This window comes from Triturus cristatus, chromosome 12, assembly GCF_964204655.1.
Source record: "Triturus cristatus chromosome 12, aTriCri1.1, whole genome shotgun sequence".
Taxonomy (NCBI): Eukaryota; Metazoa; Chordata; class Amphibia; order Caudata; family Salamandridae; genus Triturus; species Triturus cristatus.
In genome coordinates, this window is record NC_140595.1 from 682380695 (window position 1) to 682400649 (window position 19955).

General features: G+C 43.4%; 1 protein-coding gene across 5 annotated transcripts in view; it reads right to left on the reverse strand.

Annotated features, from left to right (window-relative positions):
- Positions 1-17497: 17497 nt before the first annotated feature.
- Positions 17498-19955, reverse strand: part of CMIP (c-Maf inducing protein) — a 453793-nt gene continuing 451335 nt past the window's right edge. For all 5 annotated transcript variants that reach the window (XM_085638216.1, XM_085638214.1, XM_085638213.1 and 2 more), the window contains one exon: positions 17498-19284. In XM_085638216.1, the coding sequence (XP_085494342.1) occupies positions 19231-19284 (54 nt within the window). In that variant the 3' untranslated portion in view covers positions 17498-19230. The remainder of the gene's footprint in view (positions 19285-19955) is intronic.

The following is a 19955-nucleotide window of genomic DNA, read 5'->3' on the forward strand; positions in this document are numbered from 1 at the left end:
GCACATTCAACACCAGTAGCAGTCTGTCAGTTAACTCCTTAGTGAACAACTACAGCTTCACCACAGAGTTTTAATGAATAACTAGAGTGCTAATAATAGAAATTTCTAAAAACAAAAATGCGCCACACCTGAACCCCATTTTAAAGGAATAAAGGCTGTGAAATAGAAAGGACGTTCCTGCACTGTACACTGCAGTAAATGAAAAGACTGTGAGGTTCTTTTTGTCATACAAAATATCCTTTGCAGTGGCAAGCTTTGGAAGGCGTTCCCATAGGGAATGCTTTTTTATGTTGCCAATAGCTTTGGTGCCATATGACAATTCTTCACAAGACTTTTGTGCTCTTTTTTGTCAAGTTTGTGATTGAAATGTTTTGCAGTGATCTATCAAGTGAGCACAGAATAAAAGGGGGGAGGTCCCAAAACATGTTTTTCCTCATTCAATTTTCCATACGACCTTTAGCGACAGCTGCAGCCAAAACAGCTCAACAGATTTACTCCAAATGTAGCAGAAAGTTAGATCTTGGTCCAGAAAGAGTGCCTTTTGTGATGTGGTTAAAATCTGTTCAGTAGTTCTTGAGCAATCAATGCAAAATAACATTGTATATTTCACGCTGCGGAGGATCCGGGGACCAACCGATCTCATGCTGAGATATGATTGTCTGCCACTCATCAACAAGGATGTGCCGGCAGCCATCTAAGGACTTGGTACTCAGTCCTGAGTCCTATAAGAAGATTTTTCAAAAAGACATAAGGGGACAGGGTAACTTTTTTTGCCATGAATTTGCAGAAGGTCCGCAAATCTATGGCAAAACTGTAAAAAGAAAAACGCCTGGGCTCTAACTGTATGATTAAAACCTACCCCAGGGTAAGCCAGGGCCCAGGGGATGGCACAAAACATTGGTTTCGAAGAAGAGGGCCTGTCACCTCCCTCCCCAAGCCTCTAGAAGGCCAGAGAACCCCATTCCCTGGGCTGTCATGCTAAAAGAGGGGAAATGCTCACACAAGGTGTGAGCAGACTTCTGTTTCCCTGCCCACGCTTTTGCGGGCAGGAAAACATACATTGCTCCCATCTGGTGGGAGCAGGCACAAAAAGCTGCTCCTGTTGGGCAGGAGCAATCAGGGACATCTTTAAGAATTTTGGGGGCCTGGGGCAAAATGCATTTCAGGGGCCCCTGTCCCAAGAAGACTCTTGACTGAGTTTCTGCAATGCTGATACCTTCTCTCACTTCCCGTACTTTCCTGCATTTTCTTATTTTTCTGCAGTTTCCTGAATTTTGAGATTCCTTAGACCAAACATCTTCTTAATTTGGACTCTTGGATGATTCTAGATTTTACTCATGTATAGATGAGAAAACCAGAAACTCTTCTCTGAGCACCAGATTTTATTGTTGATCTTTTGTATTGCTGTGACTGAAGTTCTTGTTTTCATAATACTGGTATGCCTAAACTACTTTAACCCCTTCAGCGTGGCGCGGATTACCGCGCTGTGCTGAAGGGTTCGTGCGCGGGCGGGGCCATGACGGAGCGGTTCCGTCATCCGCACAGCGCAACCGATGCGCATGACGGAACCGCTCCGTCATGCGCATCGAAGGGGTTAAGAGGTTGTGTTTTCCAGTTGTTATTCTGCATCTTTATAGCATGGTGCTAAGATTTGTGTACCTTTTAATAAACCTCCTTAACTCTAGTCACTGATTCCGGGTCCTTATTGTGTAGAAAACTGGGTTATACTGTTAATTGAAGTTGACTGATGTAATGTTAACTTCCAGTCGGAAAGAATAGTCCAACGGAGGACGAATGGTAAGAGGGTTGGTCCAAAACACTGCATCACCATCTATGGTACCAGCACCCCATTCAATTATATTGAGAGACCTTTCCAAATTCTTTTTTATATAGAATTTCTTGGCATTTTGCGTAAACAATTCACAACAATAACCCATGTTTTACTGTCATCGACACCAACAAGCAAATAAGAATACCCAGCATAATTACCCGGCTATCCGTGTGGAAACGTATCTGTACCGGCACAGTCCACTTACTTGACCTTCCCCTATCATTACGTTCCCCAGTATTATCAGTTGTATTGTCTGCGTATCGTCCCTAAGCTGCCACACTCGTTACTAAAGGAAAATGCCAAATCGACTTGTAAGGTTCCCCCCTCTATGAAGCTGTCCACCAAGCCCCCACATCTGCAAGTCCTCATACTTTTTCAACCCCTCATGTCAGCTTAATTTGCTCTTCCTCTGTTGATGTTCTTTCCATAACATCACTCTGGCACCTGTAAATTTGAGGAGGGTGGATGCCCATCCATTTCGTTGCCACCTGTCTTCTAGCCAGGACCAGTGCCAATCTGAAGAATTGATGGTGCATCTTTTGCCTTTTGCTCTAGGGAGTACCCCAATATGCCCTGTACAGGTCCAAGCTACAATGTGACACCTGAGACCACAGTTGAGGTAGCAAAGACTGCTGACCAGTAGCGATGCAGTGTGGTGCAGTCCCAGGCTAAGTGTAGGAAGGTGGCCCGGCGCGTTTGACATTTAGGGCAGGTGGCTGCTCTATTGAGATATATTCTGCTCAGTGTTAGGGGGCTTAGGTATGGTCTATGGAGGAAATTGAATTTTATCAATTTAAATCGAGTTTTGCTAGGAACCTCCCTGACCAGGGCACAAGCTGCATTTCAGAGTCTGTGAGTGAATTGTTCTTCAATATCTCGTTCTCAAGCTCCCTTACTCCTAAGTGGTTTAGTAGGGACATCCTGTCTTAACACCCTGTACATATGGTTAATAGTATGCCAGGATGTGCCCAATTCCAGATGGCAGCCAGAGTGTGTGTCGGGGCAAGAGTAGAGGGGAATCCCTTCCAGATGTCCCTTGTGGTCTTCACTAGTTTGGCGTTTTGAAAAAAAACTGTCCTGGCCCTACCCTAAATGTCTCCTGAGCTTCTTGGAATGTAATAAACATATCTCCCAAGTACAAAACCACTCCCTCTCACCAGTGGGTCATCACCATCAACTCGGATATTTGGTTGAAGAGCAGTATGGCCCATATGCCAAGTTCTGCATTAAATGGTGGGCTGCGAATTATGTGTTGCAAAATTTGTTCCCACACCAACTCCATCTGTCTGATTTGGTGAGGAAAACGCCCTGGGAATATGGCCATCCCTTATAAGGAGAGCCAGGTACAAGTGGTCTCCATACATGCCTTTAAGGAGTTTATTTTCCCACGTGTCCTCTTCTGTCACCCAGCAGGCCACATGTTGTATATGTTCTGCATAATAATACATTTGTAAGTCTGGAAGTCCTAATCCTCCCTCCTCCAGGGTTTTTTCCCAGTTGGGCTAGAGCCACTCTCCGCCGTTTCCCAGTCCAAACAAACCTGACCATCAGACTGTCTAACTGTGGCCTCTGACAGCGGGCAGAGTGAATTCTGAAGTAGGTAGAGACAGCGGGGTAAGACCACCATCTTCACGATAGCTACACTGCCCATCACTGATGAAGGTAATGAGATCCAGAACTTGATCGAGTTCCATAAATCTTGCATCACTCTTCCCATATTATACTCCTATTGATTATCCGCTGAATGTGCCACCATAATGCATGCATTTCCAAACTTGTCCTCCCACCACAGACCAATATCCGGCAGTTCCACAGGGTTTTGATCACTGTTTCTAGGGGGAACAGGGCAGGCTTTTTTGCAGGTTCACTTGCAACCCTTAGACCATCCCAAAGGTACACAGTTGCTCTAGAAGCAGTGGGACGGACTCCTGAGCGAGCCTTAAATAGCAAAAAGCATCGTCCAAATAGAATGAAACAAGGTGGGAGACTTCCCTAATGGTGATTTCCCAATTCCGCCATTTTATCGCCAAGGGTAAAAAAGCAGTGGGGAGAGTGGCATCCCCGCCCGGTACCCACTGGACTGCCCAGCTGTTCAACACTTTTTTGACCTTCCGTACTCTGACGGTGGGCCCCATGTACAATAATTTCACCCATTTGAGAAATTCCAGGCTGAGCCACATATGATACACCTCCCAGAGATGCTCCCAGTTAAGGGTATCAAATGCCTTCTCCAAATTGATAGCCACTAAGGCCATATCATCCCATATATTGTGTACTGAGGGAAGCAGATGGTTAAAGCATCCAATGTTAATCGCTGTGTTGCATCGCGAGACATACAACATTGGTCATTCCGAACGAGAGTGCTGATTCCCTGACCCAACTCCATCACTAAGGCTTTGCACAGGATCCTTGTGTTGGAGTTTATCATGGTAACAGTCGATATGTCGTGGGATCAAATGAGTCCTCTCTGGGTTACAATAGCCTGTGAATAACTCACTCCCATGACCTATCGCCTCTCTCAGCCAAGGCTGCTCGAGCCAGCTTCAGGTTCCCTTACTGACATAGTTTCTCAAAAGCACTTCAGACTAGCTTTTAACCTGACTCAATACACATGCATGATTCCTTCAGCATTATTCCATCACCGTCTAAACCTACTCACGTGCTGTGCACTGAAGCTTCACAGGTTACAAATGGTGCAATGGGGAAAGGGTATAACATACCTTGCTTATTTTTTCCATCATTTTTTCATGAAACATGACTCGATGAAGGGGAAAAAAAAGAGGGTGTTATTGAAGAACATTAATAAAGGACTTGCTCCATGTAGAATTTGCTGACACATGAATACAGCCCTTACAAAGAAGGTGTGCAATATGTATAGACCAAATATTGAACCGCTTTAGAATACTATTGTTTTCCATCCCTCCAGTGATATATATCATGTAATATGACAATATTTTCCTTAAATCATTTCTCATTGTGCTTCTCTATGTATGGGGCCACGGCATCCATCAGAAAGGCATGCTTTTAAGGCACTAATAGAAAATAATCAAACAGGTCTACTTTTAGTAAATTGTACTGAAGTGAGTTTTCTTTGTAACATTTAGCAAAACGTTCATTTTAATTATATAGGTAACTGAATGAATTATATTTGCTTATAAAGTATTGACTGTTAATAGAGCAACTTAAATACATAGATGGTGTACTAAATGTGCATTAGGAACACAAAGTTCCTTCTATGGTCATTATATAAGAACAATATAGTGGCACCTGCAAACAGAAAACGTTACTTGTCTTTAACAATAGTTTTGCGTCTTGAGAATGTTCTAACCTATGGGGGATGTTTCAAGCGACATACTGATTATCCGTGAGGCTGTTGACGGGACGGCTGCGGCTCACCCTCACTACAGGATGTATTGTTTGGGGCAACAGGCGCTCTGAGAGTTGGGGAAGTGGGTAGTTCGATGTCCACAAAGCGGGGTCAGGGGAGTTAGAGGTTTTACAGTTTAGTTTTTGGTTAACAAAGGCTTCGCAGCATGGTGCTCTTTATTCGTGTGATGGTGAATCTGGGAGGGGCCTTGGCCCACAAGATGTTCCCAGGATACCATAAGAGGGAGGGGAGGCATTCAACAGAGTTTGATGGGGAGCTGTATAGAGAATGCCATCGAGAGGTTTGCATAATGCTTCCCGGAAACTGAAAATATGGTCCTGGAATGTTAACGGGCTGGGAAGGGGCATCAAACGCACAAACGTTCTACAACATTTATGCCGCCATAGCCCCGATATGGTGCTGTTGCAAGAGACTCATCTCCGGGGCCATCACTACACGGCTTTAGATAGAATGGGATATGTCTTGAAGGCCCATGCAGGGTATTCCTTGGACCCCAGGGGGATGGGTACCCTGGTAAAGAAATTGTTGCCCTTCATTCCTCAGGGGGTGTGGCATTATAATTACGGTCGCTTGTGGTCCTGAGTGGGATGTGGGAGGGGAATGCATTAAATCTGTGTTCGGTTTACGTGCCGCAGCAGCTCATGGGGATGATTCTCCCTGACTTTGGGGGGGCCTATTGTTGAATCTCCCCCCTAGGTTACTGCTGATCGGTGGCAATATTAACATGGTCTTAGATGCGGGCATGGATCAAACAGGTGGTGCTGCTGGGGGAGGGGCTAAGCCCCCGGACAGGTTTGTGTCTACAATGGGACTGGTGGATTTCTGAGAGAATACAACCTGGAGGGCCGCCAATACACTTATTTTTCAGCACCGCATGGTAGATTTTCATGAATAGATTACATGCTCATGCTCCGAGCCCAGATGCCGCGGTTCTTTGCTGCAATGCACCTGGCACAAGGAATATTGGACCACTTGTCGGGCCCACCGGTGGGTCCCCAGATGGTGCTCAGACTTGTTGCTGGGTACTTGAAAGATAGGGAGGTACAGTACAAAGTACGAAACTTGACTGAGTTGTACTTCAGAGAAAATCAGGGGTAGATGGACTCGGCGGTGATCCTCTGGAGGCTTTTAAACCTATAATTAGAGGAGGTGGGGGCTCAGGCACTAATAGGGGGCATGAAGGACACTCGTGTGCAGTTATTGAAAGGGACATATTGGAATTGGAACGGGTGGCACGGGAGGAGAGGGGGATAGAACAGACACAGTCTAATACTGCGCCAACAGGACCTCTGGGCTTCGGCGGAGAACCTCACGAGAAAGCATGCACTAGCAACACAACATCGATTATACGATGTGGGGCTAAAGCAGCTAAATTATTAGCGTGGCTGGATAGGCGGAGCAGAGACAGATCTTGGGTGTTGGAGATCCGAGACGAATGAGGGCACACACTCAACATATATTCAGCTATGGTGGAGGTCTTTGCCACCTATTATGAGGCATTATAAACCTCCCTGACATCCATGACTGATGCAGAGTGCAGGGACTTTCTCTGAAACATGGCTCTCCAGGCGCTGTTGGAGGAGGGTCGCAAGGCCTTGGAACTAGACCTGACCGAGGAAGAAATAGCGAGAGCACTAACTGAGCTTCAGTCAGGCAAGGCACAAGATCCTGACGGCCTACTGGTCCAATTGTACAAGGGTCTCTCAGGAGTGGTGGTTGGGCAAATGCTAGCAATGTTTCCAGGAAGCTAATTCCACAAGGTGCCTCCCCACTGATCAAAGAACGATTAGAGAGGAGCAGACAGTGGAAATGGCGTTGGATGCAAGAATGGCATTTGACTCGGTGGAGTGGAATTACTTGTTCCCTGTGCTGGAGAGACTTTGCTTTGGCCCCAAATTTAGAGCATGAGTTGGATTGCTCTAGCAGGACCCCATGGCCAGAGTCAGGGTTAACGGCAAGGTGTCACAGTGCTTTGAACTCCAGAGGGGTATGCGACAGGGGTGCCCATTGTCCCTCATGAGGTTTGCACTGGTACTTGAACCGCTGAAGACATGGATTCAACGGGACCCATTGGTCTAGGGTATAGTCCCATCCCCCTGGTGCCTCTATTATAGAGGCACCAGAGGGATGGGAGGAACGGATCTCACTTTACACATATAATGTTCTCTTGTACATTGCACGCCCTCAATCTTCCATTGTACGGGTAAGGCCGGTGTTTCATATTTTCGGTGATCAGTCTGGGTACACAATCAATTGGCCCAAGTCTGTAGTGTATGCCCTGTCTGGGGAGGCTCCCTGCCTGCCTCGGGGCTGTCTAGCCCCGGTGTGCCAGGAGGGGTGCCGATATTTAGGGATATACATAACATGGGACCCACTGCAGTTTCTTAGGAAGAACATTAAACCACAATTGGAAAGACTCTGGGGAGATGTGACACACTGGGGATCCCTGCCACTGACTTTAATGAGTGGAGCAGGCATTTTTAAGATGATGAGGCTGCCAAGGCAGCTCTATATCATGCAGAACACGCCCTACTGCATTCCACCGGCTGCATTTCGAGGCATTGATCAGGAGGTCCGTAAACTGTTGTGGAAAGGTAGATTTCCCAGGGTAGCATTGGCCAAAGTACAGCAAGGGGTATACAATGGAGGGTTGGTGGTCCTTGATGTTATAAAATATTATTGGGCTTCCCAACTCCTGGTCGTGAACGATTGGGTGTTTGCAGACCACCAAGACCCGGCATACAGGGTGGACAGGGCGGCCGTGTGTTGGGATGGGGGGGCTCCTGTATTGTTCAGCGGGAGGCGGCGGCCGGCCATGGCATACACAAGTAGTAGTCTGTGTGGATGGAGGCCACCTGGTTTTTGGGCTGGAAGGGAAAACCGGTCAGACACCACTTTGGTACAGTGCGTTGCTGTCAGAAATTGGGAGCCTAATAGGGTTCCAGAAGTGGAAGCTCAAAGATGTAGAACATTTAGGGGATATTTGGAGGAATGGGTCTTCAAACTATTTGCTGACCTCCAATTGGAACTTGGCCTGGCGGAGACGGAGCGATTCCGGTACCTACAGCTAGGGGATGCTCTGCGATGCCTTATGATGGAGGGGGAACAACTGCCTGAGTCCTCAACGCTGGAGGACCGGATACTGACCGAGGTTCTATCGCACAATGGAGTGTCCTTGATCCACAGGAAAATAATAAATAATTCCTTAGCTACTGGGCTCCCTGCGATTAGCATGGGAGGAAGACCTGGGGGTGTTTGAGGATGATGACTGGGCAGAGGCCTTTCAGGGACCTCATGAGGTGCCTATCGGGGTGCAATTGCAGCTAGTCCAATTAAAAAAAACTCCACAGGGTTTATTATGCACAAATATTCCTGCACAGAATAGGAAGAGCGCAGTCCCCGCTGTGGAGGAGGAGCTGCGGGAGTGCAGAGTCCTTTATTCATGCCCTTTGGGACTTCCTCTTGATACAGGGAGTTTGGGAAAGGATGACGGTGACAATGATCAGGCTAGTAGCGATGGAAGTCTTGCTAGAGACAAAATGGCTACTTCAGGGCTTAAAAGGGGAGCAGGATTGGCCTGAGTACACCGAAACATGGCTGAAACTGGTGGCTGGAGTCCCTAAGCGCAAATAGTGAGGGTGTGGGGGACACCTGCCATGCCGCTGTATACCAACTGGGCAATTGACCTGGACTAGTGCCAGAGGGCAGAACATGAGGTATATGAATCGAGAGGGTGTCTTAAAAAAATGGGAAAAGGTATGGGGGCTTGGAGAACGTCCAGAGGGTAAGGGTGTTTAGAGAATTGTGGGAGGGACTTCAGGATGAGGGCTGGGAGAGGGAACAATGAAAGTACTGTTGTGTTGGCGATAAAAGTGCCGTATCTACCATCATTCACAGTGCAGAGGAGTAGTGTGTTTTGTCGGGCCCATTGTATAAGCATTGTTACTCAAACATGTTACTGTCATGTGATGCTCGAAGCCTGAGTTTTGGTTTAATAAAAATAATTTTTTTAAAGGAGAATGTTCGAATTTCACATGATGTGCATTATTTCTCCATCTAGTGTTTGGATCTGGAAAAGCATGTGGGAAATTTACAAAAGGCAGAGTCTGTATGACTCATTATGATGAGGACATCAAACCAGAAGCATACAGTGTTCCACAAAATATCCACCGTCTCAGATTCTATTTTCCCTGACAGCAGTGTGTGTGTGAGGTGAAATGTGTTAATGAAAATATTTTTCTAGCTCCACTCTTCATCAGGGTATTGGAAGTCTGTCATGAGAATCTTGAATAGTGTCATGCTGAAAATATGTTGTTTGAGGAAACTAACTTCTCCTTTTCTACATTGCACACATAGTAGAATCACATGCGGTGCATTGATTGCAAAAAATGTACCACTCAATATGAAGGGCCTGAAAAGTGAGTAGGTGCAAATAGATTTTTCATTATTTTCTGGGTTATTGTGGTCTCCTACCTAACCTGAACATTAGCACAGCAATGCTTTGAAAATTAATGAAGTCCCATTTGTGACTTACAGAGTATCAGGGACATCTAAAATAAGGAATTCCCTTATGTTACCATAGATTACCAACTAGCTAAGAAAGATGGGAATTAAATAGTTTGATTAACATGAAAACAACCAACATTGGTGACAAATCTTGGATGAGTACTTGATTAATGTATTGCAATGAACTATTACTGATATTGTTATTTTTCACCTATATGGCGCACAATTGGCCTTTAGTATGACAACAGAGTTCGCTCTTGGTCCAGAAATGACTTCCTAAAACAGTACGAGGTTGCCATCACAGATAGGAATTTGAAAAGGTTTGTGGAGATGTTGGACCAGCATGGCAAGGAATGTGCCTTCTTGTGAATGTATCTCACATAGTGCACTTGGTTTTGCAGGGTATGGCCGAAAGCTCTACCACGGGATTATCTTCTCATTCAATACTTTGGTTGGAGTACCATCAATGTAAAACTCTTACTCAACCTCCAGAGAGGTAAAGGCTACTATAAAGTGTTCTTGAAGTGAACTGTTTAAGATATGAAGTATACACGTGGTCAAAAGGTTAGTTGCATTAACTGAGTAAGGAGCATATTAAGGTTCCAGGTGGGTGGACATATGTGTAGCCAAGGGGGAAAATAATTTGATACCACCCTAAAAAGAGCATATGTGTGGCATTCTAATTAAACGATAGTGTGTAGCATTCCTGTAGAATGACAGTGCTGACACGTTTAATCGTATGCGCGTGCCACCTAAACGACCAACGAGCAATTGAAGCAAGTTATAAAGTAGGTCTGGTACGGATGGCTGGAGAGGGTAAAGGTGTCTATGAAAAAAACTGTTTTTATTTAGCATTGTATAACGTTCATTTATCAGCCCTTTGTGCCCATCATAGGAGGTACAGGCACCTTTGCTGGAGATTCAGACATAAAAATATTAAGAGCTCATCAGCCATGCTGCCAAATTGAATGACATTTATTTAAGATGTGTGAATAATGGCTGGCATGCCCATGATTGTGCTAGGAGTACCAAGGACCACTTGGATAGTCTTCACTTGGAATAGACATCTGTCTGATGGGGGATGGTATACTTTCTCTCAGACTGTAATCATGGAAATAAAGACAGTCTTCTCATTTTTGTTCTTTTCGTTTGTTGATAAAATGTTCCTCACAATTTGCAAATCTGCCACTTTGCACTGTTTGTATAGCTTCTATTTATGTGTGTGTCCACACTGTACCCTTCATGCGGCTGTTTTACTTTCGTAACTGGTTCTCATTTGCACTCTTCGAAATGACTGGTGTCTATTCTGAGTTAAGAGATTGACTTTGTCCTCCCTTTTTCATGTAGAGCATTGCTGTTGTGCTTTCTGTGCAGATCGGAACAACCTGTCCTTGCTGATGTGGTTGGAAGGTCCTCAAAGTGAGACAGGCTATCAGCTCAATGATACAGGTAGGTTGTGGAGTCTCCTGTGACTAATTTCGTTGAGCCTCAACGCAACCAAACAAGCCCCAAAACTGTTTTGGAGGCATCTGCTCTGATATCCACAGGGAGAACCGTCTGGGCACACACATTTTTGGTGGCGTCTAGAAGTGGACTTCTGCTTTCTGTAACACAATCACTACACTTGTCAAGTGCCCAGAGTTTGAGGCCTTTGATTTGAGATCCCTTCTTGAAGTACCTCATACAAAGGCAAGAATGTGGCACCAAGTGAATGTAATATTACCTTCACTGCCAATAGCTTAATTACTCTCCTCACTGTCTGAGGCAAGACCGGAACACCAGACGTCTATCCATTGTGGCAATTGCCACCACTTTCAGTGTCGATCTCTACATCTCAGAATTTCTTGCAATGCTTGACAATTGCAGATAATTTCTGGAGACTGTCTATGGAACCTAAGTGGTACTAAAGCTTAATGACTCGGTTTGCATGGCTCTGCTATTGATTAAACAAATCTTTATTTACATGCCGTCATCCAGGAGTATGTAAGTGTACACTTGTATGGATTGATGTGCTGCTTCTCCTGACAAATATTTTATGATCACTCACAGGATTGCCTTTATTGAAAATAAAAGTGTAAGAAATGAATAATGCCTATCACAATGGTACTTTTGATGCATGAATCAAGATGTGAAAATAAGCATCCTTCAGGTTTGTTGTAGCCAGGAAAACCCCCCTCTTCCAACAGCAGGGTGACATCTTGGAGTTCGGTTATCTTGACTTTGTTCGTTCGTATATAGTGATTTAGGCAAAGTGGGATCTCACAATGCCATCATTTTTCAGAATCAGAAAGCAGACTGAGTTCCTTCCTTGGCCTGTTCAAGTAGCCGGTCTAGTAGCAATTCTTTAAGTGGAGCGGACCCACGACTTCCAGTTTGAGACTAATTGCTGCTTGCCAAATGGTTGCCTGCTGGGGTTTATGAATGGGAGATCTGCTGGAAAATCAAATACAATAGCCACATTGAAACCACTTGCTGACACCATTGATGCCAAATGATGGCAATGATGTGTGGATAACTGCAGTCTCAACCTGACAGGAATGGTGTGGTTGGGAGAGTGAGTGGCTTGTCATTTGTTTGTAGAGTCAGAGCAACTGGAAATCTGACCTTAGCCTGTAAAAGGCTGGTTCTGAGTAGAAGCATGATGCCAACAGTGGCGATGGCTGCTGCCCATAAGCAGTGTGCATTAGCTGAAGATATGACTTACTCTTATATGGCAACTTGACATAATACTCATCAGCCAAAAGTAGATTATTTCTAAATTCCAAAATATTGAACCACAATTGGTGGTTCAAAATCAAATTTGAATAAGAAGTGGGCAGAATGCTAGTGGTTTGAGCTGGATCTAAATGAACTACTAAGTATGTATTTGCCACAAGCTCCCCTTTCTGAATTAACTGTTGTCATTTATGTTCTTCTCCTTGGTACTGAATAAGATCCCCAATGTCTTCCCCTTGCTGATTAACGCAGTGAAGAACTAAAATGCAGAGTACATCACTTAGTTGAAGGTGTGGCCTCAACTAGCTTTCCCCATGGCATCCAGTTTTTAGGTCGAGCTTAGGCATTGCTTGTGTGGGTTCTTCGAGACATGTTGCATACACTTTGTGGGCTTACAGCCTGCCCGGTACCTTTTTATTCGCTACTTCCATTGTCCTTTAAAAAGGCTTGCTTGCTAGTGGTTAATCCTTGCGATTTGTCCCTCCTTTTTGTGTTTTATTTCCTCCCACGGAGCACTACCCAATTGCTGGTATCTTTACACTTTGGTGCTTATCTGTTCGTTTTTCAGCACTATTTATTTCCTTGTTTCCTGCTCATGTTGGTGAAGATTCCCTTTAGGCGGGTTCCTTGTTAGGAGCACTTGTGTTTTCACTTACTACAGTGCTGTTGTAAACAGGGCTGTAATACATGTACTTATCTTGTTACATTTGCAGAACATTCAAAGATAGAGGTCAAATGCTGTTTTTGCAGTGCTCCCGTTTCGTGCCCCCACCCCCTCCCTCATAGCTGTTTGCTGCCGCTGTTAAATCATTGATCACCGCAGCGCCTCAGCAGAGAAAGTTTCTTGCCTGGATCACCCTGTCCCAGGCAAGCTTGACTCTCTGGGGGAGGTACTCCTGCCATGGACTATACTGATTCACAGAAGGTAAAACACCAGTATCATGATTTTCCAGATAATACGAACCGTTTAATATTTGTGATTGCCCTATGATGTCTGCAGAAGTAATAGGAGTGCCGTGATAAAGCATTTACACCCAGCATAGGAATCTGCAGCTCATGCATTTCACTTTTTGTCTGTAGCATTTAACACAACTTAACAGAAAAAGTGTATGGTACAGTAAATTGAATTAACCATGGCTACTCCGGCTTACTACCTGTGATGTGGGACAATGTCTCTTCTCCTGGAATAATGAGATATGTAGTTCTGGGGCGGCCGACACCACCCAGGGAGAGGTTGTTTTGGATTCTTGAGTGGCTGCCTTAAAATACACCATACCCTCTGCTCACTGATAATATTCGGAGGATACGCTCATTTGCCAAAATATAACTTCCAGCGTTTGTGCTACATACGAATGTAACAATTTATCATGTTAACACCCTCCATTTCACAATCTGCTTGAAGTTTATCTAAATTTGTAATACAAAGAGCTTTCCAACTACATTGTTATTATCGATGTTATCCTATTACAACACAGTTCCCGACCTTCCAGTTTTGACTTTCACCTGTATCAGAGCATTTCAGTTAACTTTGATTTGACATCTATGGGCTGCCTCCTTATTGCGTTTCATTTAGTGTCCTCGCTTATGGTAATTTCACAGTTTACTGTGACTTTTACACAGTAATTTACTTACATGGAAAATCTAAAACAAATGAAAATATTTATAACCATCATTGATAAAACTTTGAATCACCATTACATGTTTTAGTGTTTAAAAAGAGTGGAAGCATTGGATGTGTATCATCCTGGCAATATTCTAGTAACATTCTTTTAACCTGTCTAAATGTTATTATAAATATGTTAGTGTTCGACGGGCCCCACTCACAGATGGTAGCCAAATAGTTGCAGCAAGGGCAGTGCTTAGAGGCACACACTGATGGGTCAGCTTTCAAGTACAAGCAGTATTGTATTGGCATTTATATGGCGCTGGCGCCATCGTACCTCTTCTAAGCACCTAAGCGCTTTCCGAACCGAGAAGTAAATAGCTACTCTATCATACAGGATTGGAAGAATGTTGGGTGAGATGTGGTCTATAAGTAGCCACGTTTGTGAGTGTGACTTTTGGATGGGTGCACCATTCATTTCGCAGCACTTTATTGCATGAGGTCTGTATAAACAGACCATCAATTATTTTCAGTTGAGGCCCATTTTAATGTTTGTTTTAGGGAATAGCCAGATCTTTATTTCATTTTTAAAATTCTTGGCAATAGCTTATTATCTATTTCTCCATACGTTTATCCAGAGCTTCCAATTTTGTGTAGCATACCTGGATGTTTATTGTGACACACAATTCACAGACACACAAATCAACATCACTCAACATAATTGCCCTCCAAATAATACCACTCAACACATGATTCAACTCCACATAGCTACACTCTACTCAATACCACATAAATACACTCCACATTAAACCACTCTGTCACACTCCACATCATGCTATATTATTCCAATCAGCATAATTTCACTCAACGCCAAATAGTTCCTACGCCACAAAATTCAACTCCACACATTTCCATTCCACACCAAATAATTCAACACAATTACACAACATACCACATACATCCAATCCACACCACAGAATTCCACATTATGCGACAAAATTCAACAGCACACCACATAATTAAACTCCACTAATACCACTACATACCACTCCCCAACGCAAAATACCATTCTATATAATTGCACTCCATGACACACAATCCCACTCCACGTAATTCCAGTACACTCAATTTCACATCATTACTATCCACAACATTCCACTATACAACTCCACTCTACACCACAAAATTCCACAATTAACAGTTCCCATCTAACTCACATAATTCCACTCCACAACATATGGGTAAAAGACATTGGCATTTACAACGCCAAGAACTCTAACTCTTGCAAAAGCAAAGCTTATTTATTGGCTTTGCCAATGCTTGTTTACGCTCCTGATCTGGCGGTGGAACTGTAGTGGAGGCTGTTCACCTCAGCATCCCATATAGATTTGTTCCCAAGCTGTTGCAGCATTGAAATAAACGTATATGGGATGTTGATGTGAAATATATTTGCACTCGACTGAGTGAAACCGATTTTGTTATTGTGGTTATTTCAAATCATCTCTACCCTGCTGGAGAACACTTGGTAACATTTGCCTTAATCTCCCATTGCATTTCATTACAGCAAAAGTCTGAGCTGTTCTCTGTAATAAAGTTTGATGAACTGAAACCTCATCTGGGAGGTAAAGGGAGTAAAATGTAGAAGTCAATCACTTGAGCTGGACAACCAGCTGAAAGTCCTCCCAAATGCATTCCCAGTCAACTGTTAGATCTTCACCCCCAGCTTAGAATCTTTCAGGTCTGGGATACAGTGCAGTCTACTGGTTCACGAGCTGAGTCGCCAGTGTCATGTTGCACTTGAGTAGCATTTGGAGGATGACACTAGGTTGAATTTACCTTTTCCTTGGGTCTTTTCTAGCAATGACGTTTAGGAATCATAGAAGAATTGAGTGCTTCTTTGAAACATTTTTTCATTGGAAGCCAAACCTTAAGGGTTGATGCTGTAGACTTGGAATTTCTTTTCCAACAACATTTTTCATATATTCAACTTGGGGCTTGAGGCTGGAATCTAAATACTATTCCTAGAAGAAAAGTGTATCCAGTTGAGGTTTGTCAGCCTTTTTGGGAGTCGAGTTGGCTTTCTGGTCTTTGACTTTTTAGACACGTTTCCAATTGTCCCTTTGCGGACCTCAAGTCCAATGCTCTTACCAGTTTGGACGCGAAAGACCCCAGTGGATAATGTTTATGGTTTTTGAATCTCAACAGTTCTGTCAGTGTTTTTTTGCATTGTCTTTTGCCCCAGAGTTAGATCTGTTCCTCACCAGAATCTAAACTTTCCTGAATCTTTGTTAATTCTGCCTTCCCGGGGTCTGAGGTTTTGTCTTTTGTAAAGAAGCAGAGGCCCTTTAATGCTGATTTAATTCCAGGGCATTCACTGAAGCATGACTTTATGCCTTGGCATACCATGGGCACTATTTTTCTTTTTTCATTGCTTCAGGCTTGAAAGAGGCACAAGTCTGACACAGAGAGTCACTTAGGTAGCAGAGACACAAATTTCATATAGTGTTCGCCACTTGAAAGGCAATCTGTCCTATATCTGCAAAGACAAGATCGGACTCAATAATTCTAAACAATATATTCAACCAATGATTTTCAAAGTCTGGAGCTCTCAGGAATCCAAGAGTCTCAGATTCTGAAGTCATGTGTATTCTGACATGGTCTGTGCAACCAGTAGATTATTGACATATAGGTGAGTTTTCCAGGAACCAACCAGATAGATACCCGTTTCTAAGCCAAATAGTGAAAAAAGGAATCTCAAGATGGTGGACATTTTGTGGGGAATTTTCGGCCTGGGGTTGATGGCATCTTCAGTCATACACTCTCAACCCACTGGTGATGGCCAACATACTTTATTTGCGACTTTTATCGGAGCTCTACCACTAGATGGTAGAATAACACACAGCATGTGCATCTATAATAGGTCCAAGCTGCAAAAATAATTGTAACATTTAAGAAAAAAAAAAAAAAAAAGGCTGGGAACGTGTGGCACCACTTGAATAACAGCACGAGTTTAGCCTCTTCAGTGCCCATGACGAGATAGTCTCGTTCTGGAGCACGGTTGCACTGTGCCCATGACGAGACTATCTCGTCATGAACCCCGCCCGCTAATGTAACGCCCGGCACAGGGCGGGGAAAGGGCGGGGCACTGAAGGGGTTATCCCCAAGTTTGTACTGTAGTTATTTACAGTCTTGGCAACTGAGGTAGACACATCCTATTCATCAAACGGACAGACACGTCCACCGCTCAAATTAACAATTTATATTTCATTATACTAATCTACCACTAATCCTTTCGTTTACAGAGTAGCGTGCTACTCGTAAAAAATCGCTTCAATGCATCGTCCGGGGTAGTAAGCACTATATAAATACAATTACAATTTCTGGTTGAAAATATTCTGCATAGGGGAGCGTGATAGGCAAGGCGACCAGAAAGAAGAGGCAATGTAGACAGCTGAAAGATAGTCACTTACAGTTTATTTTGCCTGAAATTATTTCACATCTCTTTGTACACAGCTACAGAACAGTAGTAGTAAACAATCGGTAAAAGCAACAGTGCTCAAGAAAAAAAGTTGGTATAATTTTTCTGTTTTTTTCTGTACTGCCTTAATGCGCAGTCGAGATTGAATAAAAAATTAAAACAAAAATCTGGCACGAGAAATGAATTAAGACTTACCCAATTATAAAAGTAAAATAAAATAAGGGCACAGGTGCATAAAACCTAACTAGCAACAAAGTATAAAACAACAAAAGCTTGGCCTCCACTGAATAAGATGGAAATATACAAAAAAAATATGCATTGTCCGCAGGTTACATCTCGATGTGCTGTGGAATAAAATAACCATGCTTAAAACATGATAATAATACACTGAAACAGCTGCTCTGTACAAAAAAGGCTCATTATGAAAAAGGCAACATAATATTTATAAAGAAAACACAATTTTGGTTTTTCCTCTGAGACGGGAGAGGGGTTATAGTGGTAACATTTACAGTCTGAATGATGGTTTTTGTTGTTGTTTTTGTTTTGCACGGTGCCTTTTTAAATGGATGTTGAGTGGGAATGGGGCATGTCGAGGGGAGGGGACAAGTCTAGGTATGCGAAGGGAAAAGGGGTATGGTTCAGCAAAAAGGACACCCTTTATTTTTTCTTCTTCGGAGAGGACCATGCAAAGGGCACATGCATGTAAGGAAAGCTCTGTACAATCCAGAGGAGTACACGGATTTTGAAATTTCGGACTATAACAAAAACAAAGTCAGGAGCATAGTGGATCTAGGACAACATTGAATATTCATCAACAGACAGTGGAGCAAGGCTTTTTCCCTTCTTCCTTGCCATGGCTGAAGAAGGAAGGAAAAAAAAGCTGAGGGTGTTTTGGTCTCCCAGGAATGGCAGAAATGTGCTGCAACGAACCCCATCCTCCCGAAACACACATCACACAAAATTTTACTTTTTGCCCCTCTCCCTCCATAAAACAGTAGCCAGAGCATAAGCAGACCACTGGAGGCAAATATCCTTTAAAACCAAAAAAAAAATCATGGATAGCAGACACTAACAAACCAGCTCTATACAGTACAATAGGCAAAAGAGGGGAAACATTTCATAAATAGAACACAGGTCCCAGACCTGGCGTTTGCGAACCATTTCTTAAATAGGCGAGTTATGTAAATCTTATGTACAACAAAAGTACTTTCAGTAACAACTGCTGGGACACAGGGAGGCGCTGGGGAACGCAGTTGCGCTTCCATTCTTCTCCTGATATTTAATGGCTTGATTTTTTAATTTTATTTTTAAACTGAAAAGAGAAAAACAGAAGTTCGAAGAATGAGTCCATCCCAAAAAAATTGAAGCAGGAGCCACGCAGGAATTCTGGTCTTTTCACACAGCATAAACACAAAGGCAAACGAAATCCACTAAGGGTTCTTTATTCTCCTCCTAGGCTCCTAATAATCCTCTTGATGCTACAAAGTCTTTTTTTCTGTATAATTTAAACCACGTTGATTCAGAAAATATGAAGCGTAAAGAATTAGGCAGGAACTGGGCATGCTCAGTGCCCTCAGAAAGACTCCTCTCTACGGCACAAGCACAACGCCTACAGAGGGTGCGCGAGCCCCAAAGCTCACGGCTTGACGGGTGCTCATTCGCCAAAAAACCTCTTCACATCTCAGGCTCCTCCTCCGCCATGCGGACGTTCACCAGGCCTCCGTGTAACGCACGTCGACGTCAGTCAAGTTCGGCAACTTTGCCTGTCAAGAAACCCAAAGAGGTATTAATATGAGCCTGAGCTGCACCTAAATGAACATAATATTGAAAGAACAATGTGAATCCGGGTGTCATTTCTGTAATAAAAATAAATACGCCAGATTGTTGATATTATTGTTTCCCTTATTTCTTTGAGCTTTTATAACAAAATGAAAATGGCAACAGCTTTTTTGCCAATAGTTTTTCTGTAGTTTTAGGTGATGCACTACTGGAATATCTTTTTGAACAATCTCTAACCTGAAGAAAATGGTTCTGATGATTTTTTTCATTGAACCATTATTGATGAATATTTGTTTAAGGATGGTTTTTATCTGGTTGAAAAAAACATCCTTGTGATAGCCCATTCTTGAAGAAAAATTAGTTCCCGCCAACCCCCCCACCACAAGTTTTTATACAGGTTGGGGCTTTTTAAAATAGGGGGATCCCCATTCCCCACTCATCTTTTCACTCTCTTCCCTATCCCTTAGAGCCCCTAGTGCTGCTCCCCTTCCTAGCCCTAGTGCAGCAGTCCATTTGGCTTTACTTTGCATTTTTTTTTATTCTTATACTTTTCTAACAACTTTCCTTACCCATTCTAAAACTTTCTCCATCCTATTTACTCCTCCCCTTTAATCTTCTAGCTTGCATGCTTCACGCTGGCCTCAGTTGCCTTCCT